Source organism: Calidris pugnax, unplaced genomic scaffold, assembly GCF_001431845.1.
Source record: "Calidris pugnax isolate Ruff unplaced genomic scaffold, ASM143184v1 scaffold247, whole genome shotgun sequence".
NCBI lineage: Eukaryota > Metazoa > Chordata > Aves > Charadriiformes > Scolopacidae > Calidris > Calidris pugnax.
Genome location: NW_015090980.1, coordinates 1,681,674 through 1,705,530, shown reverse-complemented (window position 1 = coordinate 1,705,530; position 23,857 = coordinate 1,681,674). Strand labels below are relative to the sequence as shown.

The window sequence follows — 23,857 nt, the reverse complement described above, 5'->3', positions numbered from 1 at the left end:
TCATGGCAAAAAAAGAGGAGCTGGCAGTGGAGTATTTAAGTAACTTCTTTTGCCAGAAATTCATGAGAGCTCATGCTGTGCCACCTGTTAGCAAGGGACATAATTTGTATCTCTTCACATTCAGACTTACTCTAAGTAAATATTGGAACCCCGCAGGATAAACTATTTGCTGAAAGGTAATTGACAGATCAGAGACAAGCAGGAAAGTTCTCTGTTCGTTCCTGATAAGCTAATTTGTTGTTTCTAGAGTCTGGGCAGGCTTCATAACATCATCCTCTGTCATACTGGCAAGTCAGTGTAGTTCACAGAGACAGGACTAAGTACATTTTTGCCTCTAATTGTTCCTGGGAGCACAGGATATTTTCTGGAAAGTAACAGGAATGGAGTAGAAGTCAGTGGCATTCTGTGAGGGAAATCCTCTGCAAAAGACAAACATTTTTCCAGGGATTACTGTAGCCCTTCAGCAGTTCTTCCCTCTACAACTCTGCCTAGATCTCTACCCTGAGGCATTAAGGCCTTGTTTTAAAATGCTGTGCTGCACATAGATTCTCACCCTACTCTAGACCTCAGTAGAGGGAAGGGAATGAGGTTTTATACCAAGGAAATAAGATTTAATTTGCTAATGTTTTTTGAATACTGGTCGTTGTTTCAACTCAAACTGCATATATTTCTGCTGTAATATTTAATGGAGAAAGGAGTGAATGACTATGGCATTATTTATTGCTTGAACATCAGATAATCTCCCTCTTCTTGATTTTGTTTAAATAAAAATAATAGCAAATTCCCTTACTGTTCATTGTAAATGAAGTCGAGCATAGGATTTCTTGTGTCTTCTGAGGCTGCTTCTCAGTTTAGGGGAAGGTGTAACTTCAAAACAGCCTTCAATTTTTGTCTGATATGGAGGAGCATTTAAAGTATTTTGAAGGTCTATGAATAGGGAGCTGGCTGCATTTCTCATTGTCTTATCCCTTGCGGTAGCTGACACATGCTAAAAAGTTGAGCTTTGAATGGAGCTGATGGGATAAGCTGAATTAAGGTTACACAGTACTTCATGTAATAATAAAAATATTTAGTATTATTATTAAAATTTAATATGCAAAAATAACAAAAAAAATTGTGTAGGCAGTTTGAGCGGCTGCCCCTGCGCGGGCTGAATGGGAAGGAGGACTAAGTCAGCAGTTCAAAACTTAACTCTACTGCAAAAGAAGAACTATGTGATGGTGAGAAGTGCTACTCAAGCCCTTGATTACTCTAGTTCTCTACAATATGTGTCATAGAATGCCACCAGGACTCTAACATGAGTAAATAAAAGGTATTGGCCCCTCCAGAGCATTGTGCTTGTGTATCACTGAGCTGTTGATATGGATTCAGTGTGTTTTGGAGTGGGGCGTGTGTGAGATATGAGGCAAGTCTCTTTTCTCATCCCTCTATTGTGAACAGTCTGAAATCCTCTGGTGGTACTGAATACTGTTCAAGTGAAAGCTGATGAACTGGCTTATAGTACTTTGACAGATAGGATATTGTAAGGATCTGTATTCTAGGAGAAGACCGAGTGTGAATTTTGGTCATTTTTTGTTGTTCCTTCTGCAGAATGTCCGAGCTGATTGAGAAAGAGACTGAAGAGTACCGCAAAGGGGATCCAGACCCATTTGATGACCGACACCCAGGTAAGGTGCCCTGAATGGTTTTGGCAGCACCAACTCTATCACAACAGATAACTGGTAGTTCATATTTAAGAGTAAGCAAATTTTAGCCTGAATGTGCCCACTGCAGATCAAGGTCTGATCCTATGTTTGCAGTGGGTAATTGTGCTCTGTAGTGCTGATATCTGGCAGTTCTGATGTTTGCTGCAAGATTTTGAGGCCCTGGGTAGAGTTTTGGAAGTGTGTTTCAGAGACTGATTATGACAAAAAGGGTATGATCATGTTAACAAGTTGTAGTTAATGTGAAGTAGTAGATGTTAGAGAGACAGACAGTCTGTCTCAGATGATCTTGAATTTGCTTTGTTGGGTAAGTGCGGTGCTTTAGAAAACTAAATTCACTGGTGCTTTTACATGCAGTCACTGACGCTTTTTATCTTGTTATCCTTAGATTTTATTTTATTTTATTTTTGGAAATGTCTTTTTCCAAGTTACTGGAACAGTTTGCTTGGTGTCTGCATCTTCACTGTCTACAAAAATGACAGTTTAATACTATTGGAACACTACAATGTGTTGTGCTTTGACTGGTAGGAATTCTAGGGAGGTAATGCCTACTAGAAGAAATGTGAAGTCAGTGAATAATTCATATGATTTCTCCTGTAGTTTTTCTTCTGAGAAAGGTCCTGCTGACTACAATATTCCACAATCAGTTTGAAGATAGCAGTTCAATATTGATCTTGACATCTCGAGGTAGATAGATAAGTCTTTTTCTGTTTCTTCCACAGGTCGAGCAGACCCAGAGTGCATGCTTGGTCACTTACTGAGGATACTCTTCAAGAATGACGATTTCATGAATGCGGTAGGTTTGCTCTGAGAATTCAATCTGTCAATTCTTGACGCCTTCTTGTGGGTTTTGTTTGCTCTGTGCTGGTTGACCTCAGTATTTATTTAATATTTATTTTACTGGTGTAGGGATTATCTCTTCCATAGCAGTGGCTTTTAAAATAGGTTTGAGTGTGACTCATTTGCCACTGTTAAAGTGACTCAAGGAAAGGGGAGTTCATGAGCTGTTCAGGAGTGCTGGAAGATGTGTAGTAACAATTGAAATAGTTCTTTTCAAGTTTTATCAGTCTCTTTAAAGAAAATTAAGTTCCTCTAACACAAGTTTAAAAGTATAATTTCTGTAGTGGAAATTAATACCACTAATTTCAATGACTTTTCTCTGACTACTTGGAAATGATGGACTGCCTGTAGGGGCAGAGAAGTGTGTCAGCTCTAGAAGACTCAGGCAGAGGATTAAGAGGCAATAGTATGGCTTTTTTCTTGCATTGCTACACTCTAACATGAGTTAATAGCTAGAATTTTTGTTACCCTCACCTCCCTGCAAGCACCTGTACCAGTACACATTGCTGTAAGGATTCTGACAGGTTGCTTCCATCTACTTTTCTGTCTTAAACTGCAAGAGATAAGCTAACACAGATGCCATTAAAAATGTGCATTTTTTAATGTTATTTTTTTCAGCTATTATCTCTTCATGTTTAACTGTTACTGAACTGAAATTTTTTTCTAGACATTTGTCTTTATAGATCAGTTCAAGATAGATATTTAGTCAGTGAAGAGCAGATCAGAGGGGAATTCTGTTTCTCTGAGAAGTAATTTCAACTTCTGAGGCACAGGAGGGAGCAGGCTAAAGGCCAGTCATCTTTAGATCCAGGGCTTACAAAACGATATTTCTTTCTTTATTGTTTTGCTGCTGTGGGAGTTGTAAGGCTTCCACTGCACTGGTTTTGGTCAGAGCTGAATTTCAAACCGATGCTGTTCCTGATCTTCTCTAGCTAGTGAATGCTTATGTGATGACAAGCAGAGAACCTCCATTAAACACCGCTGCCTGCCGTCTTCTTCTGGATATCATGCCGGGACTGGAAACAGCTGTTGTCTTTCAGGAAAAGGTATCATCTGTACTAAGGCTTGGTTTTTAAGCTTGGTGTATTATGTACTCCAACAGTTCCTCTCCTCCCCTGGGAGAACCAGTAAAAAGCCATATTGAAATCCTGTCTCTGGGAGACAATCTGTTCTATCTTACTAATGTTTTGGGGCTTTGTGAGGTTGGCTTGTTCAACTGACCAAATCTTGGGTATTTCACAGCTTGTAAGGTATAACGGGAGTGATTCAAACACTCTGGAGTGTTTGAATCTGGAACTTAATGTTATATTTTGTGAAATGTTATACTTTGAATTATTTCATAGACCTGTGAATAGAGCAGGCTGTATAGAATGTGAGGACTTGCTGTAGGAGTCTTGCCCAGTAATCCCCAGCTACAGCAGAGCGATAGCATTATTGGAGCTAAGTGATAAGCAAGTCACACTTTAACTAAGCAGTCTAAAATCCACATGCTTTGTGGGGATTATCTGGAGCTGTGATGGACAGCTGAATTGGACTTCTGTATGTTGACAAATGTGGTTTTCTGAAGGAATGCACGGAGGGTTGAAAGTGAGGAGAAAGTTGGTTTCACTCCTGAGCCTGGTTTCCTTATCTGTAAAAATGAATGTAATGGTTTTTTTAAGTTTGGAAATCAGGTAGTGCTTTATATGAAAGTTCCAAGTTAGTTTCTTTACTATTGGAAATACGGATATGAAATCTAAAGCATGATTAAAGGAAAGAATAATGTGCTCCTTTTGTTGACAGATTGAATTTAATTTGAGATATTTGTAACCTGTCCAAAGGCTATGGCTGTGACACTTTGACTGAAAGAAAATTAAAAGCAAAACAGTACTTCCCTATTTGTGGAGGATACAGCTTTTTTTCAGACACTAAATCTTTCTGTAAATTGAAATTAAATTTTAAAGTTAAGTTTTGCGCTTAAGGACTTTTTTCCTTTTGACTTGAGAATATATAGAGCTCTACGGCATTTTGAGTTCCTGTGTATAGGGGGCTTTAAGATAGCTCACAGATGCATTTGAAGAGGATACTTTAAAGAGGTCCTCTAGCGGCCAAGGTATTTCACATCTCATCAATTTATTTAATGACATAAGAGCATTTAAATAATAATGTCATTTAAATACGTAACAGGCAACTCTTTAAATATCTGTAAGCTGAGAGTTCTCATTGAAATGTTTGTCTATTCATTATTACTTTTAACTGGGGTTTTATTGTATTGTAACTATGATTCAAATTATGTGCAAGATTCCTGTCACAATAATGATGTGTTGTTGTATGATGTTTCAAAATCCAGTAGTGATTTAGGGGAAAAAAAATTATTTTTTCATTCTAAAACATTGTCTTTTTAGTTGACTATTTTAATTTTTAAACAGCTATCCAGCCTTGTTAAGAAATGTTGCCTGTCAGGCTGTGTTCAAACACCGATAATTTTGTTACTATTAAAATTATTAACCATACTTAACATTAAGATTTTCATCTGTATGCATTGGTCTACTCGCACGCATTTATCTCTTCTCCAAACATTATGGATTTCTGACTATGTTGAGAATTGTTCTTTTGGTTGGTGAGGAGTCATTAGTGTAAAGTGTTCCTCTGGTACCAGGTAGCATGTTTATTTAAGTGACTTTTCAATTTTGCCCTCGTAAGCTTTTCCCAAAATGTAAGAAATTTACCCAAATTCCTTTCGACTTGGTGTAAGCTCTTTGTAATGGCTTCTTTGAAATCTGCTGAATTGCTTGGGGTTTATATTAGTGAAACTGACAGGAGCTTTGGGCTTGTTTGTTTTGACTGATGGATGTGTATCCCTAGTGTTTTGCTACTTCCCAGGCAGTAGGTTGACTGGCCACTTACGAAGATTTTTGCAGGTGTGCAAATCCTAATTCTAGATATCTCATGCCTGGGAATAGTTTTATGCAGCTTAAAAATGTTAAATTTATTTCTTTTTTTTTTCTTTTGTTCCAGATATTTTTGATTCCTTACATGATTGGTAGGAAATCCAGCCTGGTCATTACTAGAGATAGGGAGAATTGTTACTGACAGATGCTTTCACTGTGACTGAGAAGTTAAAAATGAAATCTAATTGTTGGATTTGCTTTCTTATTTTCTTCGTTCTAGGAAGGCATAGTTGAAAATCTCTTCAAGTGGGCACGAGAGGCTGACCAGCCACTAAGGACATATGCAACAGGCTTATTAGGAGGAGCCATGGAAAACCAAGATATTGCTGCAAATTACAGGGATGAGAACTCACAATTGGTAATGATCTCTTGATCACTTTCCTTTTTTAGCGGGCAGATACCTTTACGTTTTTTTTTTTTTAATTATTTTTATTTGTGGGTAGCTCACGTTCATGAGTTAATACATTGGTCATACAGTGGTTATAATAATATCTGTAAGAGTCAGTAGCTCATGACCGTGTGTTTGCTGAGGCCTGGGGCATGTGGCCTGATTATTCTGTTATACCAGTTGCATTAGAAATGCCAGTGGAAGGCAAGTACTACACTTTTTTAATGGGACTCATATTCATAGCTTTCTTAAGGAAAAATTTTAGAAGCTTTACACCTGTAACTAAACGTTTCACCAGTCTAGTGTTGATTCTGTATGATGTTGTCACGGTTTAAGCTCAGCCAGCAGCCAAGACTATGCAGCTGCTCGCGTGGAGGTGCTCCCTGCTCCAGAAGGGCAGGGAGAAGAGGGAGAAAAAGAGGGGAAAGGAAAAGGAAAAAACCTCGCAGGTTGAGTTAAAGACAGCTTAATAAAACAATAACAGAAAAGGAAAGTAACAATAATAATAACAATGGTAAAAGAATATACAAAATACAGTAATACAACACAAGTCACTCTCACCACACGGTGAATTGGTTCCCCAGCTCCTCCCCAGCAGTGACCATGGATTCTAGCCCCCGGCCAACCCCCATTTATATATCGAACATGACATTTACTGTATGGAATATTCCAGTGGCCACTCCATCATTCTGTCTGTGCTCCTTCTCAGCTTCTCTGGAAAGCTGGAAAAGGTCCTTGAATAGTATAAATATCACCTGTCAACAACTAAACCAAATATGTATTATTGCCATTCTTTTTCTACCAAAACTGAAAACACAACAACTACTAGAAAGAAAATTAACACTATCCCAGCTAAAGCTAGGAGAGATGTTTATCAGCAATTGAGATGACTTGCAGAAGAAGGTAGGATAGGCAAATATGTCTCCCAGGACAGTGTACAGTGTGGTGAAGCCTAGGTGAGTTCTAATTCTTGCATAGATAAGGCCTTTAAAAATAAAAGCATGACCTTAGGTTTTGTGGAACTGCAATTTATCAAAGGTGCTGCTTCGAAAGGGAATGTTGCCTTTATTCTAGGCCAGGCAGAGGTGACGGAAGGATGGTGCATGCTGGTGTGCAGTTCTGTTAGCACTGGTATTGCCTTTATTCTAGGCCAGGCAGAGGTGACAGAAGGATGGTGCAGGCTGGTGTGCAGTTCTGTTAGCTCATCTGCTCTTAATGACTTTCAAGCCACTTCCTGCTCATACAGGAGACTAGGTGCTGATATTTTAGAATGAAAGTAGCTGTACCAAAAAGGACTGGAGTTTTCTTCTTCACTTTGAAATCATTATATCTCTGGGCACATGTACACCGTAGCATGCTTGACACTTTATGCTGTGGTGTTGGTTGTAGGATAAGAATTAAAAAAATATATGTGAGTTGCATGATCAAAGCAAGAAGTGTGTTCTCATGCATGGTTCTTTTCTGAAACAGGTGGCTTTGGTGCTTCGACGGCTACGAGAATTACAGGTCACTGAAATGACTACAAAACAAGAAAACAAGCGTCCCAGTCCTCAGAAAGTGCCATCAGACCCTCTGCTGCCTCTAGATGAAGCGGCTGTGGATATGGATTATGGGGAGATGGCAGTAGATGGAGAGCAAGAGGAAGTTCCTGGTGATATGGAGATTTCCTTTGACCTTGATTCAAGTCACAAGACCAGTAGCAGAGTAAATTCTGCTACGAAGCTAGATGATGGGGGACTGAGAAAAAGCAAATCAGGGAAACAGCATGAAAGAGACGGCTTCCGGAAAGCCAAGCAAAAGCTGGGCTTCTCCACTTCGGAACCAGAGCGGATGTTTGTTGAACTGTCCAACAGCAGCTGGTCAGAAACGTCCCCATGGGTGATTGGCACTAATTATACACTTTACCCTTTGACTCCTGCCATAGAGCAGAGGCTAATTCTTCAGTACCTGACTCCCTTAGGGGAGTACCAAGAGGTGAGCATACGAAGGTGGGAGGAAGCACTCTGTACTTGAGTTCTCCTGATATAACCATGAGTGGTATTGTGGGGGAAAAAGTGCAGAAGTGTTGTATCTCACTGATGTTTACTGATATGATTAAGATCTGTAATCTTTCCTGAGTTATTAATGACTTTCAAATTGATGAAGTCATTAGTTTGAGTATTACTTGGTAGGTGATACCCAAGCCTGTACCTGGCAGTTGTGTGGTCAAGTAGTTGGAGTGTGGCACTAGGAGTTTTAGTCCTAGTCTCTGACTTTCAAATTGATGAAGTCATTAGTTTGAGTATTACTTGGTACCCAAGCCTGTACCTGGCAGTTGTGTGGTCAAGTAGTTGGAGTGTGGCACTAGGAGTTTTATTCCTAGTCTCTGTTAAACTTGGTGATTGTTTACATGACACAGGGCAAGTCACTTTGAAATCCAGACATTTCTCCTGTTTCCTCCAGTGGATGTGGTAGACTCCTGCAATTAAAAGTCTGAGAAAGTAATGAACTTTAAATTCTAGATGAAGTGGTTTGTGTAACCTCTGCAGTTCTGATGCGAAATGGCACTTTTGTTATGCAGATGCTTTTCAGAGCTGTTGTTACTTATATGGACGAAGTAGTTGCGCAGTGTCAGATTAACCAAAATGTGTTTCCTTTTTCCTTTTTTAGTTCTGGTTTTTTTGTTTGTTTTTTTTTTTGACTATAAGCCTCAAGTTAGCATACGTCTGCAAGCCACCTTTATCTCTGTCTAATCTTTTTTCAGGTGGTTTAACCTAACTTGAAATAGAACAAAGCAACACAGTTCTGCTTTGTGATATACGTGTCATGTGTGCACGTGTGTGCCTTGCTTCTGTGAGAGGAAGAGAAACCATTATCCCCCTAATACCCTGCATGCTGACTGGATCACTTCATATGCCAGCAATAATAGGATATAAAAATAGGAATTAATAGCATAAGGCTGTTACACAAAGAATAACGCGAAGGGTTTTGGTTTGTTGCCCTGCTCTCCTGTTTTTTTTCTGTTCAGTTGTTGGGTAGTTGTCTTTGCACAGATAAAAAGTGGAACCTATTGCCAGGGTGGTATCTGTGTGGACTTGCCATAGCCACACTTGAAGGAAAGTCTTAAGATTTCCCTGTGGCAGCTGTCATGCATCTTGCTGCAGTCAGCAGATGTATTACAAGAGGTCTGTTAACCTTTATTGCTTCCTATGGATGGAGCTGGTTACCACTGACCTCTCATAACAGGTATCTGCCAATAGTGGAAAATCGGGGGTTTAAGTGAGTGAAAACCAAACCAGACCATGTATTTCCCATGAAACATTCAGCTAGTCTCCCTTTTTTATTTTTCGCAGCTACTACCCATCTTTATGCAACTGGGATCAAGGGACCTGATGATGTACTACATCGATTTGAAGCGAACCAATGATGTGCTGCTCACTTTTGAAGCCCTTAAGGTAAATTACTCTCATAATGCATAAAGTGTACCATAAACTTTGTAAAAGCTTTGAATATATGTCTGCTGCATGTGTCAAAAGCAAATACTTACCTTCTTTAGGCCTGTGTATCTTGCAGGGTTCACTGAACTTGAAGGCATTGTGGTTTGGTTTTATAACTCTCAAGTATTTGAAATTTAAAAAAAAAAAAAAAGAGGGGAGGTGGTAAAAGATCTTAATTTTGCAGGAAGTGCCAGTAATTCCACTTGCTGTCTGCCTATCTGAAGATGATAAAAATTCCTTTTTCTGTGAAACGCTAGTGTTCCTGCTGCCCTTAGATGGCATTCCTGAGTTGTTCCACTGCCTGTCATCTCAAGGGATGTTTGTTAGGAGTAAGAAGCATAAGGGTCTTACTCCCAGAAGCCCCAGCATGACATGTCTGAGCTTAATGTTTGAAATACAATAGCTTTGTGTGAATAGTCTTTAGATTGCCTCCCTGAGGTACAAAACCACACAAAATAACCTTCTTCAAGCCAAACCTGCAGTGCAGCAGCACAAGTTATATTTGTGCATTGTTTCCCTTTTGCACTAACTTCTCTGTGTCTGGTCCTCCAGGGTCATCTTTATCTCCATTTCATTGTAATTTGTCTGAGAACTTATTTCCAAGGAGCAGTGTTCCTACAAAAGGTGTAGGTTACCCCGGTAGGAAGTAGGTTGGGGTTTACAGTAGTTCTTACTGTTTCCTCCTAAGGTGTTGGTAATGCAGAAAAGTAAAGCATAGGAAACTTCAGTGCAGCTGCAGACTTCCCTTTTAAAACTAGCCTTTAAACTTCATTTTGTAGAATTCTGCTTGCCAGCAATATGATGTATACAAAGTGTGAATGCAAATTTAAATATTTCTTAGTGATAATAGAAAGTGAGTTAATATGAAAAGAATAGGAAGACTTAAGGTATCCTATTGGATAATTTCTGAGTTGCTCTGTTTTTCCTGTATTTTTTTTGCAAGATGTGTAAAACACAGTGGTAGTGCCTTTTTGGGGTTTTGTCATTGGGATAAATACTACATTCTGCAGTTAAATATAATGGGAGGAGGAAATAAGGTGGACAAAGTACGGAGCGCTTGTTTTTTCTGCCTTCTGTATTTCTGTGGGGCAGGGGATAGAATTGATAACAGTTTGAAGAATTCCAGTCTAATCTGCTTTTATCCTTCTTTAGCATTTGGCATCATTGCTGCTGCACAACAAGTTTGCAACAGAGTTTGTTGCTCATGGAGGAGTGCAAAAGTTGCTGGAGATTCCTCGTCCTTCCATGGCAGCCACAGGGGTCTCCATGTGTTTATATTATTTGTCATATAATCAAGATGCCATGGAGAGGGTAAGAGGCATTCTTTTACTCTTAACTGCAGTGATTCCCATCATTTCTAAGTGTTTCTACCTGTGTTCAAACAGCGAATAAAGATCTTCTAAGCTAAAAAGGAAATTTATGTAGAAGGCACTGGTATGTGCAGAGGCAATAGGAAGTATATAAATAATGATGTATTTGAGTGTTTTGTTTCAAGGGTGTAGATTTCAGTTCCAGTTCCTAGGGAATGAACGGAAGACCTCTATCTTCTTGTCCTTGTCTCAACGCTTTCACCACCCTTTTCATTGTATTATTTGCTCTTCCCCTTAAAAAAAAAAAAGGAAGAAAAAGTCCACCATTCTCATTTGTCTTTCCCATCTGTCCCAACAGACTCCTATATCTGAGACTGGGTTTTTTCCCATGCACAGTCCCAGTGTGTGTAGTTTCAGTGTCACACAGTACCTCAGTCAGATTCCAGACAGCAGTGCAACTTCTGTGGTGGTGTTAAAGTGCTGCAGGTCAGGTCTGCGTTGTTCAGAAAATCAAATTAAATGACACTAAGGGTTCTTTGTGACCTGAGCTTATAAGTGTTAAAACAGCTGATAATGAAGGTAAAGTTCCTCATCTAATATTTTAACATAGAAAAAAAATTGTTAAAAGGAATCCTCCTCTCAGTTCAGTAGTGTTCCTCCAGCAAGCGTCCCTTCAGGCAGGCTGATGTGGCAGCCCACCCTTAAGCTTCAGTTAAGCTTCCCAGGTACTTTAAACAGTGATTCTGCACATGCCAGAGGCAGGGTCTGAGAAAAGAGAGCGAGCAGCTCAGTTGTCTATTTCCAGAAAAAGTCAAGCTTTTGAATTGCATTTGTGAACCTTGGAAACCCTGAAGCCCTAGACTCCAGTGCTACTAGAGTGTGCTAGAACCTCAGCATAGTGTATGATACTCTTACACTGAGAAGAATTTTTGTTTCTTCAATGGAAAATTCTCTTCCTTCTGTGCTTCTAGCGAAGCATTCTTTGGATAGCTTGTAGTAGTACAGAGAAGGACTCTCTGGAATGATACTGCACTAAGACTGTTGTATTTGTTGTGTTTAGGTCTGGGAATGGACTGATTGTTAGTCCTACATAGTCGCATCACAGCCGTTATTAGTCTCACAGGGGCTTTCTTTTGGTGATCTGGAAATGGGACTTATTATTTCATGTCTCGTATGTCCCAAATCAAGCTGGGAGTAACTGATATTTGTCCTCTGTCTGTTTGTCCCTCAAAGAGCCCTCATTCTCCTTGAACAAATTTTCTTCAGCAGTCTGTTTGAAGTCCTTCTCAACAATGTTCTTTTGCTTTCTAGGTGTGCATGCACCCCCATAACGTGCTTTCAGATGTAGTAAACTACACCCTATGGCTAATGGAGTGCTCCCATGCCTCAGGCTGCTGCCATGCTACCATGTTCTTCTCCATTTGCTTCTCCTTCCGTGCTGTCCTGGAGCTCTTTGACAGGCATGATGGCCTTCGGCGTCTGGTTAACCTGGTAAGGCTTGTAATTTTATATGGTGAACAGGGTCATAGTGTCAGATTTTGCAGTATAACACAAGACAGTTTTGTTCTTTAGGTTTGCTTGGGGTTTTTTTTTCTTCCTCAGTTCCCAAGAAATGGAGAAGTGGGGAGAGTTTTCTAAGCAACATACATATGGATCCCTTTATCTTTATTATTTTTATTACGATGACGATGATTATTGTCCAGAGACTTGTTACCCTTTGAGAGCTTTTTGGTGGAACTCCTGGATTAGGAAGTAATTATTCAGACTGGTGGCTTAGTGGTAGTTCAAATGTTTCTCATCACTCCATATAGGTGTCGTATACCCTTTTGGATGCAGATAAATCCAGCCTTGTTCCGGGAGAGGCACAGCTATGTGTGTGCTGTGGTAACCATGGTATTTCATGAGCACAAATTACACAGTTTATGTACAAAAGCTGGTACATCTGCATGGTATTGTGGTGCAGTCCTAATATCTTGGGTTGTATCTAACTCAGGGACATCAGCACTGCAGGGTGTAAGCACACTTTGTGTTGTGTAATATAATGCCTAATAGTATTGGGCACAACACTGCCTCCAGATCTACATTGATGTAACTTCTGGATTTCTTTCGTCATAGGGAGTGAAGGAGGGGGAATGGTTCTTTTTAGGCTTAATTCATGCAGGTAGCCTTTTCTATTCAGACAGCTTTTGTCAGCTCTCGAGGGTGTGCTTGTTAGTCTTGTATAGCAAAATAAAGATTGTTCGGGTTTAGTACAAATGCAGCTGAGAATTGTAGGTGACTTTTTTTTTTTTCTGAAGATTGAGCTGATGAAACTTCTTTTTTCCCCACCCAACTTCTTTCTGAAGATAAGCACTCTTGAGATCTTAAACCTGGAAGACCAAGGAGCCCTCTTGAGTGATGATGAGATCTTTGCCAGTCGCCAGACTGGGAAACACACTTGCATGGCCTTGCGTAGATACTTTGAGGCTCACCTTGCTATCAAACTTGAACAGGTGAAGCAGTCGCTCCAGCGCACTGAAGGTGGCATTCTGGTCCATCCCCAGCCCCCCTACAAGGTGAGTAGGATGTTGCAAGCTTTTGACATGGTCGTTGTGATTTTTAAGTGAATCCAAGCTGCAGGAGTATATGGGTGTCCTTTGAAGCCAGTGGAATAACTAGGCACTGTGTGATTTATAGGGATAGGGACTTTTTTATTTATACTCTTTTCCTGCCTTGTGTTATGACACTGCAACAGGAAAAAAACAGAAGAGCCTTTGAGGTTCATCTCAACTATGTTTGATTATGGTTCTTGCTCATCTGCTGTGGTTCCTTTTCCATCTCTGAAAAACTTCAGTTAAAGGCAGGTTATTTTTGTTACTTGTGGTTTTTTATATGCTTTTCATCTCTGAAAGGTCAAAATCTATAAGCACAGAAAAATACATAATAATGAAAAACTTGGAAATAATTTTGATTTGATAAACACAAATAAAATGTGTCTTCTGGACGCTATAGATTTTAGGAATAACCTGGGAAATTTTTTTGTTAACCATGATTTTTCTCCTACTTTATCCCTGCAAAGTGACTTTTTTTAAAAAATATATTTTTTTAAACTGAATTTTATGGCTGCTTGTTTTGAGGGAGCACATTCAGCTGTGATAGAATTCCATTTAATATGTAATGATTTTTCTAGAAGAACTGAATTAAGAAAACATCAGGGTTTCTTAGCTTCTGCAAACATCACTTATTTTCAGTAACTAAAGAAATGTGTATAAGCTGTTGTCTTCTTGTGTAATTTTAAAAAAAAATATTGAAAGGCAAGCTTGTTAGGAGTTTCCTTTTTTCTTTAGTATGTTTTTTTGTCAGAACTTAGGAACTGTAAGTAAATATTTTTTGCAGCCTTTTTTAATATTTTAGTAGAAACTTAACTTTGATGGTCTAGTAACTACTAGAGATTTTTAATATTTTAGTAGAAACTTAACTTTGGTCTAGTAACTACTAGAGGAGTAGCTTAAAAGCAGAGTAGAATTTTAATTTAGTGTAACTTCTTAAATTGGCCAGAGCCTTCTAGGACTGCGGAGAAACTTTAAGGATATTGTTCTTAAGCTTATTATTGTATTTGATAGGTACAATTGCTGTATTCCTTTATAATTGGGAATTAAAACAGAAAGTAAATACTTAATCTGCAAGAGACATCGGTGGACTGCTCTTTGTAGGTGCAGTTAAATCCCAGCGGTGGGGGACTTAATATCCAGGTTTTGCAACCCTCATGATTTCTTTCTAATGCTTCCATCTCGCTTCCCTGCAGGCCTGCTCGTATACTCATGAGCAGATTGTAGAGATGATGGAGTTCCTGATTGAGTATGGTCCAGCACAGCTCTACTGGGAGCCAGCAGAGGTTTTTCTCAAATTGTCTTGCGTCCAACTCATGCTTCAGCTCATTTCAATAGCATGCAACTGGAAGACGTACTATGCAAGGTGAGCTGTTTGCTGTGGAACTGTATTTTACTACAATGAAGTTGTGACTCTTGGTCAGGATGTAACATTGCTAGATTTTTCTACCTCTCTGATTAACATTTAAAACAGGCACACACTGGTTAGCGCTGCTAGGGCCTGTGCTTTGGCTACACAGTGATTATGAAAGTTACCACTGTGGAAAGCAGGACTAAAATTTTGAGGCAGAGAGAGATGTCATGAGATTTCTGAAGAGCCAAAATAAATCAGGCTTTTGATTTTTGAGAAATCAGCATCACAGTAGAGCTTAATCACAATTCTGTGCCACTTTCTGCCTGTCTCAAAATTTGTTTGCCTTTTAGAGAAAGGGTAGAAAACCTTCAAAATAAAGGGTGAAATCAAGACAGACCTTAATCCTGGAAAGAGGTGGAATGTCTATTTGGATGTATAGTAAGTTTAGCTGACTCAAGAGAGGACACTGTATCACTTTGTTGATATTTCAAGTTTACTGAGCAGATATAACTGAGGCAAGTTGAGTGAATATGCAACAAGTCAGCATTTGAGAGAGGAAAAAGACTGAAGATTGTTACTGTGTGTTGCTCAGGCTCTTGTCTCTAGAGAATACACCACCAGCTGCTAAACTCTACATGTTGGTAGAGGGACCCACCTTATGATGCCACTTCTAAGTTTCTCCCTTGTCTTGGCTGCAGAGAAGCTGTGGGGGGGAACCATGATTTTCTGTTATCTTTTTGTGCCGCCTCTTCCCCCCAACTCCCTACCCCCAAAAGATCTGCAGCATCTTTATTGTTACAAAAGAAAGGGAACTGCCACCAGGCTCAGACAGAATACCTTTAGGATCCTGTCCCCAGTTCAAAAGGAGGATGATGCAAAGTTCCAGCCTCTGTTCATCCTAATGACCCTCAGCTCCCCAGAGTGAAGCTGTAGTCCTCTCTAGAGATCTGTTCACTGGTGAGTCACTATCTGCTATAAGTAGTTGTCATCAGTGGTATTCTTGTCACCAGGACTTCCTCCTCCTTATTCCTGGTGCCTTCAGGAGCTCTTTGCCTAACTTAACTTAAACGCCCTGGAAATCTGTTTTGCTTCTACAATCCCCTGCCTCCCTCTCTCTCTCAGGTTGCATTCTCCTGGGTAGTTTCTGTTCTCCTGTTTCTTACTCTCTGCAGCTGTTCCCTAATTGCTACCTGGGTTAACTCCTACTGTTCCATACAGGCCTATAAACCTCCCCCCCTTTTCTTGCATTGTTCTGTTCTTCCACCACTTGCTTAACAGCCCTTTTCATCTTCCACACACCTGTGTTTCTCTTAAACAGGTGCCTAAGTTAATGCCTTTTTCCCTATCACAATTGTCTGCTTTACTGCTGAACAGTTTACTTTTACTTCAGAAAAACTTCCTAGTTGACTGGTGACAGAGTATTTTAGACAGCAGTGTTTCCCAGCTAAGATGTAAAGTTAAATTAGATTTAGAAGCTTAATTTAGAATGCTTTTTTTTTTGATAAGTCTTAACATTTTTATTTTTATAAATACAAAATTACAGTCATTTTAGGAGTCTGTGGGCAGTGTGGGATAAATGTTGACAGACTGCAGGCTTCAAGTCTTCTGTGGAGAACAGCCTTTTGAGTGGAACATTCAAAAATCAAAAGGCATCAACAAATACATTCAATGTGACTGATTTACCTCCTATTTGTTGGAGTAGGTTAGATTAAATACTATTTTATGTTGTTGGAACAACTTTGTATCTACATCTCTGAGAAGTTCTTCTGTTTGTTGGAGTAGGTTAGATTAAATACTATTTTATGTTGTTGGAACAACTTTGTATCTACATCTCTAAGAAGTTCTTCTCCTATTTGTTGGAGTAGGTTAGATTAAATACTATTTTATGTTGTTGGAACAACTTTGTATCTACATCTCTGAGAAGTTCTTCTGTTGTTGTCTTCCAGGAACGACACAGTACGATATGCTTTGGATGTACTAGCCATCCTGACTGTGGTTCCTAAAATCCAGTTGCAGCTGGCAGAACCTGTGGATGTGTTAGATGAAGCTGGATCTACTGTTTCCACTGTGGGTAAGCTGAATATGGTCATGATGACTTAAACACTTTTCAACTGTCTTCTACTACATGGTTTTTCAGCTGGCAGTTTCTCACCTACAGTGAGACAAGGGTTAAAATAATTCATGTATTCAGAGTTATTGTCAGGGATGCAAATAAATGGGAGAGTAGACTGTGGTTAAAATTGTGTCATGATTAGCATTGTGATTGGATTACACATTTAGAGCCATGGTCTTTAACTTGCACTTTCAAGAGCTCATTAAATGGATGGAGCCAAATCTACTTTTGTAATGGGACTATTGGGTTTCCTCAACTTCCCAGAAATTCAGGTCTCCTGGGGATATGGCATTTGAGAATATGGGAGAGGAACAGTTATTGCTGTTTGAGTTATGCTCTAACTAGCTACCTGCAGAGTCAGTATGCAAATGGTGAGATGAGCCTGGAGCAGATCTAAGGCTTATGGAGTCAGTATGCAAATGGTGAGATGAGCCTGAAGCAGATCTAAGGCTTATGCATTAGCTAGGGCCTGACTTTTTTTTTAAAAAAAGAAAAAGAAAAGATGGGCAGAGTACTAGATACAGGCAAAAGACAATTTCTTTTGCACAAAACACTTCTCTAGACAAAACACTAATTCTTCCTTGAGTGAGGGCTTTGATTTGAAAGAGATATGAAACTAACAGGAACTCTGAGGGGAAAAAAACAAACCCAGAGTTTCATTTTTTGTCTGACTCCTTTTGGAAGCTGTGATACGATTTGTTTTATTCACTTCATAACATGGTTCCCTTCCTTCTTCTCTGTTTCCACTTTGTTAACATTTATACAAGAGAGTTGTTTTCTGCAGTAAGAATCAGAGGCATCCCTGTGCATCTTTCCCTGTGTCAGATTTTGCATTCCTAGGCCGATCTTCTCTGAAAGATTGTTTCACACTACTTACTGATGATGAAGTGGAGGAGCATCAGCATAGGAAAAAATTTTGCCAGGGAGGTAGAAGAAGATGTCTTACACTAGTTAGCAGAACTTCAGAAATTCCCAGAATGAAGAGAATTAACTATTTTCTTCAAATTTGCTGGAGACTCCCTTATTTGTCTGATGAACCATGTAAGATACATTTTGGAGTACTAAAAAACCTATTTCTTTCCCTCACTAGGTATTAGCATCATCCTTGGAGTTGCTGAAGGTGAATTTTTCATCCATGATGCCGAGATTCAGAAATCAGCCCTTCAGATCATCATTAATTGTGTATGTGGCCCAGATAATCGGATCTCTAGTATCGGCAAATTCATCTCCGGAACTCCACGGCGAAAGGTTCCTCAGGCGCCCAAGAGCAGTGAGCACACCTTAGCTAAGATGTGGAACGTGGTACAGTCCAACAACGGCATCAAAGTGCTGCTGTCACTGCTGTCTGTAAAGATGCCCATCACAGACGCAGATCAGATCCGAGCGTTATCCTGCAAAGCCTTGGTGGGGCTCTCGCGCAGCAGTACTGTCCGGCAGATTATCAGCAAGCTCCCCCTTTTTGGCAGCTGTCAAATCCAGCAACTGATGAAGGAGCCGGTGCTTCAGGACAAGCGCAGCGAGCATGTGAAGTTCTGCAAGTACGCTGCGGAGCTGATAGAGCGTGTCTCGGGGAAGCCGTTGCTGATCGGCACGGATGTCTCCCTGGCTCGGTTGCAGAAAGCCGATGTGGTGGCCCAGTCAAGGATCACGTTTCCTGAGAAGGAGCTGCTGCTCCTGATTCGGAACCATCTCATCTCTAAGGGCCTAGGAGAAACCGCATCTGTCCTTACTAAAGAGGCTGACCTACCCATGACTGCAGCATCTCATTCATCTGCCTTCACCCCTGTTGCGGCTGCTGCCTCTCCTGTGACCCTGCCTCGCACTCCTCGCATAGCCAACGGCATCTCAGCTCGTTTGAGTAGCCACACTTCTGTAGGTTCCACTGCCACCTCTGTCCACGCTCAGGCAAGGCCATCTGCATCCCAAGGTCTGCTTGCCCTTCCAGGTCCTTCTTACACCAGCAACTCTCCTCTGATTGGCAGGATTAGCTTTGTCAGGGAGAGGCCTTCTCCCTGCAACGGCAGAAAAGTGAGAGCGTTGCGACAAAAATCGGACCATGGCGCCTACAGCCAGAGCCCAGCTATCAAAAAGCAGCTGGACAGACACCTTCCTTCCCCACCCACGCTGGACAGTATAATCACAGAGTACCTTAGGGAGCAGCATGCCCGCTGCAAGAACCCTGTTGCCACCTGTCCCCCTTTCTCTCTCTTTACTCCCCACCAGTGTCCTGAGCCAAAACAGAGGCGCCAAGCGCCAACTAACTTTACCTCACGGCTGGCCCGCAGGGCAGCCTTTCCGAAGTACGGAGGGGTGGATGGTGGCTGCTATGATAGACACCTTATATTTAGCAGGTAAGGAAGGAAAATGTTTCTTGATCCCTGTCAGGATGTGGCAAAAAGCCTTACCTGGATTCAGGCTGTGCAGGCCCACAGCGGAGTTCATCCTTGGAAAGAAAAGTGTTTTAATTCAACAGTGACAAGTGGGAAAGCCTTGAAAGGCATTTTTAGAAGTTGTTCTGTTTCTCTGGTCCTTAGCACTGAGCCTTAGGAGTAAAGCACACTTTCTTTTCAGTATCATATTAATTCATTAGCCATCTTGACTAATGAAGCTCATAGCTCTCTGCTCTGCTTTGGAAGGTAAGTGTGTAACACCAGTTTGACACAGGAGCGTAGCACAGCCGTGAGGATGATTGGCCGACAGATGCAGGACGGTGGAATCCATATTTTGCTCTTTCAGCTGAATCCATGGCACCACAAGCTGCTAGCCTTTTTATGTGGTCTTTCATTGCTGAGTTTAAATTGGAAGAGGATGTAAAGTTTATAAAAATAAAGATGACACATAGATGAAAGCAGTGAAACCAAAATCACCTTGGGAAATCATGATGACAAAATTATTTGGCTGATGTGTTGTGCCTCCTTGTGTTGAGTGTTTCAGAACTGCTATGAAAAATATTTGCTAGCTGTCTGTATTTATCCAGGTGATGGCACTGCAGATTATCCATCAGTCCAACTTTGAAGACAGACTCCAAGTGCTTCAGCTTAATGATGTGCTTTAACAGAAGTACTTAATAGTGCAAAACAAACCCTGAAACATTCGTTACAAAGACTGTTGTAATGTACTCACTTGAACACTACTTTTACAATTGACAATTAGCTTGTCCTAGAAGAAAGCTGTAACTTGTACCTACATGGTTTTTAAGGAGCTGGATTTAATATCATCACACAGCACTTCAGTTCTGCTTTTTTAATCTTTTGGGTGACCCTTGTATTTTTGCCTTCTCTAGGTTCCGTCCAATTTCTGTGTTCAGGGAAGCAAATGAGGATGAGAGTGGCTTTACCTGTTGCGCGTTTTCTGCAAGAGAACGATTCTTGATGCTGGGTACTTGCACGGGGCAGTTAAAACTCTATAACGTATTCAGTGGACAGGAAGAGGCCAGTTACAACTGCCATAACTCTGCCATCACGCACCTTGAGCCATCCAGGGTAAGTAATCGGAGACCTGTTCTGAGTTTCAGAAGTTCTGACAGCATAAGCCCTCATGCGTTTTGGGCCTGTCTGGAAACGTGCATCTAAAATGCACCTGCTGGCTGGCCTGTGATGCCTGTCATTAAAGTACTTGTAATAGTTACATACTCCCTCTCTGTGAGTTCTACAATATATATATTTTTTTTTCCCAAGATAATAGAGAAGATGCACAGTGGCTGTGAGCCACCAGAAGTAATGAATATGTATGACTGGAAGTGGAAAAATGCTTAAACTGACTATGTATTTAAGATAAATTTGAGATAAGATATCAGAGTTTATATAACCTCCCTTTGGAGAAGAAATTCAGGATAATCCATGCCTGTATTTTGATGCCCTTGAGTGGAGTTCACTCTGCTATAAGCAGTAATCAGTTACGTTTTATTTCTTCTTAGAATCATACCCCAAAAGATTTCTATCTGCTATAAACATCATAGATTGTTTCGATTGTTATCTGTAATGTTTTTCTTTGTCTGCCAAAGGCTCTTTATATTATACATCGTATTAGATACCTATACTTTATCTCTATAGGACTAGATTAGTAAGCACAAAATCTGCTATAGTTTCTAAATTCATCTTTTAAGTGTAGGTTAAAGCGTACAGGTAAAACGATAACCTCTCTCTTCCCTGGTATTCTTTTCCCTTCCACTCCCGTCTGGCAATACAGGATGGATCTTTATTGCTGACATCTGCTACGTGGAGCCAACCTCTGTCTGCATTGTGGGGAATGAAGTCTGTCTTTGACATGAAGTAGGTATACTCTGATTCAGCTGCGGGGTATGTTGCAGCTAGAAGAACCTTCAGTATAGGCAGAAACCCTGAGTACAAACTCCATGAAAGAACAGTACAGCGCAGCTCTTACAATGTCTCTTGAGAAAAAATAAAACACGTTCCCTTTCTTATATTTAGTATCTTCCCTATTTTATTTGGTACAGATAGCTTTGCTAAATTCTAACTACCTAAAGTCCCATTTAATGCAAGATAGATCAGTGAAACTGATGTTGTCCCTGAAGGCAAATAAATATGTTTGTATTTTTATTCTCATGTTTTTAAATTATTTTGACAGTCTTTCTGTAGCCAGTTACAGTATTGTGATTTGCACAGTGGAATTGTCAGGCCCTGGATACAAGCTGTTACTGACCTGGATAAAGCTATTTAAAATTTATTGCAGTGTTTACAGTTGTTCCTTTTAATAAAAAATGAGTGGAAGGCTCTTCATTTTTAAAAGGTTTGACTGTTGTCTGCCTTAGTTGTAAGCAACAGTTTTGGTGTGACCTGTTTTAGGTCAGCTAGAGGGCTTTCTTCAGATAAAAGGTTTAACATTCCACAGGCCTGCATGTGTGTTTGAACGTTCATGATGGTGTTAATTACTCGCTCCTTTCAATAGTCAGGTTTTTGGCAGACCCTGTTGATGAAAGGTCTGTGATTTTGCTGCATGTGGTTTTTTTCACTGGTCTGCTGTAAAGGTTGTGTCTGTAATAGATATTTCCTGCAAATGCCAGTGGAGCATTGCATGCTGAAGCATCTTAGTATGCGATGGTCAATGGTGAAGGAAAGTCTTTCCTACCTTTTTTGTTTTCTGCATTGTTGAAACCTCTGCTGGAGGTGTTGGGGCAGTGTTTGGTTCACACAGGTTGTTTATATCTGCAGTTCCTTGATTCCTTACTGACTCTATCTACAGGCATTCCTTCCCTGATGACCACTATGTGGAGTTCAGCAAGCACTCTCAGGACAGGGTCATTGGCACAAAAGGAGACATTGCCCATGTGAGTACCAATACCGGTCAAGCAAAATGGGAAATGGAGTGATTCTGGAAACAATCTGGAAAGGGGGACATGGGGTGATCTTAGGCGCAGGTATATTACAAATCGTGACTAATCTTTCTTTTTCTTTTTAATCTGAAAGATCTATGATATTCAGACTGGCAACAAGCTATTGACTCTGTTTAACCCAGATCTTGCCAACAACTACAAGAAGAACTGTGCCACCTTTAACCCCACTGATGACCTTGTCCTAAATGATGGTGTCCTCTGGGATGTTAGATCGGCACAAGCCATCCACAAGTTTGACAAATTCAACATGACCATCAGTGGTGTTTTCCATCCCAATGGGCTAGAGGTCATAGTCAACACAGAAATTGTATCCTTTGGCCACTGCAGTAACTGATGTGCTGGGACATCAAGAATTTGTATTGATGAACAAGTAGCTGTTTGCAGAAGTTGTATTATTGTACGTATGGTAACAACAGGTCTGTGAATCAAGTAAGTAGGTACTGTCAGACAAGTAGCTAATTTAAATCTGGATTCTGCCTCTGATATGGCCTAGAGGAAATACTTAACACACAGAGACAGCAAGAGAGATTTTCTTTTCTAATATACTCTGTGGTACCTGTGCTCTCTTCACATCCCTTACCAAGATCAACCTTGAAGCTCTGCAGTGAACTCATGAGTGGCAACGACATTTTGAGAAAGAGCTTTTCCATTTTGAACATATGGAAGGGATTGTGGTGCTAGTATCCAATTTCAGTTCTGTCATATTTGCAAGAGGGTGGCAATGATGTTTCTTGAAAGCAATTGATCAGTTGTTTGACAGTGTGTTGAAAAGGAAATAGAAACTTTGAATTGTTTGTTGCTCCTTAGCCTGCGTTTTTTCAGTGGGACCTACGAACTTTCCATTTGTTACACACAGTACCTGCACTGGATCAGTGTCGTGTGGTCTTCAACTATACTGGCACAGTTATGTATGGAGGTAGGACTTCTCAGTCTTATATTACCCTCCTTGGTCACCTCTGGTTTGAGATAAGCAGATCCATGTTCAGTGAAATTGGAAGCTCCAGAGAGTCAGTAACTCCAGGCCTTCCTGGCATTTGCGAACTGGAATTTTTTCAGGATGTTTATGGTCCATGTATCGCTGACAGTTTTCTCTAACATCAGCAATATCACAACTCATTTGTGAGATTAAAAATCAAACTATTGAAAAAGAAAATGTGTATAACAATAGATCTGATGATGCTTGAAAGTATAGTTTTGTTCTCTGTACTAAGTTTCAATGATGTCCAGTATTAATAAAGGCAGCTCTGGAAGAGTAGATATGAATTGGGTCTTACCAAGCTATTAAATAAAAAGAAAATTCATGTCAGAGTTTGGTAAGTTGATTAATGATAGTGAAGAATGGAAGGTGCATTTGTGAAATAATCTTTCCTTGTATCAGCTATGTTGCAGGCAGATGATGAAGATGACCTTCTGGAGGAGAGAATGAGAAGTCCCTTTGGCTCTTCTTTCAGGACATTCAATGCAACTGATTATAAACCTATAGGTAAGAGAAGAGAGGAGTAAGTAGCTTGGTCTGGAGGTTTGAAGGTTTATTGAAAGTTCTTAGTAACGTTCACTTCCTCCTCTCCTTTGCACGTGCAGCAAAAGAGATTCTGCTACAGCCTGTTCTGGTTGCAGCACAAGAGTTGGGTTTAATGCTGAAATAGGTTCAAGTATTATATCCTGTTCAGTGTGTGATTGCAGTTCTGGCTTTATTTTCCTTTCCCCTTTCCAAGTAGGGCATAATCTGAGATAGTAGGTCATTTGGCCAAGATGTCATTGGTCTCGTTTCAGGAACGGCTGGGTATTTTTTGATGGGGGGA

At 40.3% G+C, this 23,857-nt stretch overlaps 1 protein-coding gene across 6 annotated transcripts in view; it reads left to right on the top strand.

The window, feature by feature from the left end:
• Positions 1-23,857, top strand: part of VPRBP (Vpr (HIV-1) binding protein) — a 50,089-nt gene that overhangs the window by 8,072 nt on the left and 18,160 nt on the right. For all 6 annotated transcript variants that reach the window (XR_001413300.1, XM_014953522.1, XM_014953524.1 and 3 more), the window contains exons 3-20: positions 1,591-1,667; positions 2,426-2,499; positions 3,476-3,589; positions 5,694-5,831; positions 7,332-7,835; positions 9,194-9,295; positions 10,490-10,648; positions 11,959-12,138; positions 12,993-13,202; positions 14,432-14,601; positions 16,536-16,660; positions 17,793-19,053; positions 19,986-20,184; positions 20,891-20,973; positions 21,905-21,989; positions 22,129-22,362; positions 22,878-22,971; positions 23,434-23,538. Coding sequence is in view for 5 of the 6 variants with exons in the window: in XM_014953522.1 (XP_014809008.1) it covers positions 1,591-1,667; positions 2,426-2,499; positions 3,476-3,589; positions 5,694-5,831; positions 7,332-7,835; positions 9,194-9,295; positions 10,490-10,648; positions 11,959-12,138; positions 12,993-13,202; positions 14,432-14,601; positions 16,536-16,660; positions 17,793-19,053; positions 19,986-20,184; positions 20,891-20,973; positions 21,905-21,989; positions 22,129-22,362; positions 22,878-22,971; positions 23,434-23,538 (3,914 nt within the window). In the remaining variant the exon portion in view is untranslated. The remainder of the gene's footprint in view (positions 1-1,590; positions 1,668-2,425; positions 2,500-3,475; positions 3,590-5,693; positions 5,832-7,331; positions 7,836-9,193; positions 9,296-10,489; positions 10,649-11,958; positions 12,139-12,992; positions 13,203-14,431; positions 14,602-16,535; positions 16,661-17,792; positions 19,054-19,985; positions 20,185-20,890; positions 20,974-21,904; positions 21,990-22,128; positions 22,363-22,877; positions 22,972-23,433; positions 23,539-23,857) is intronic.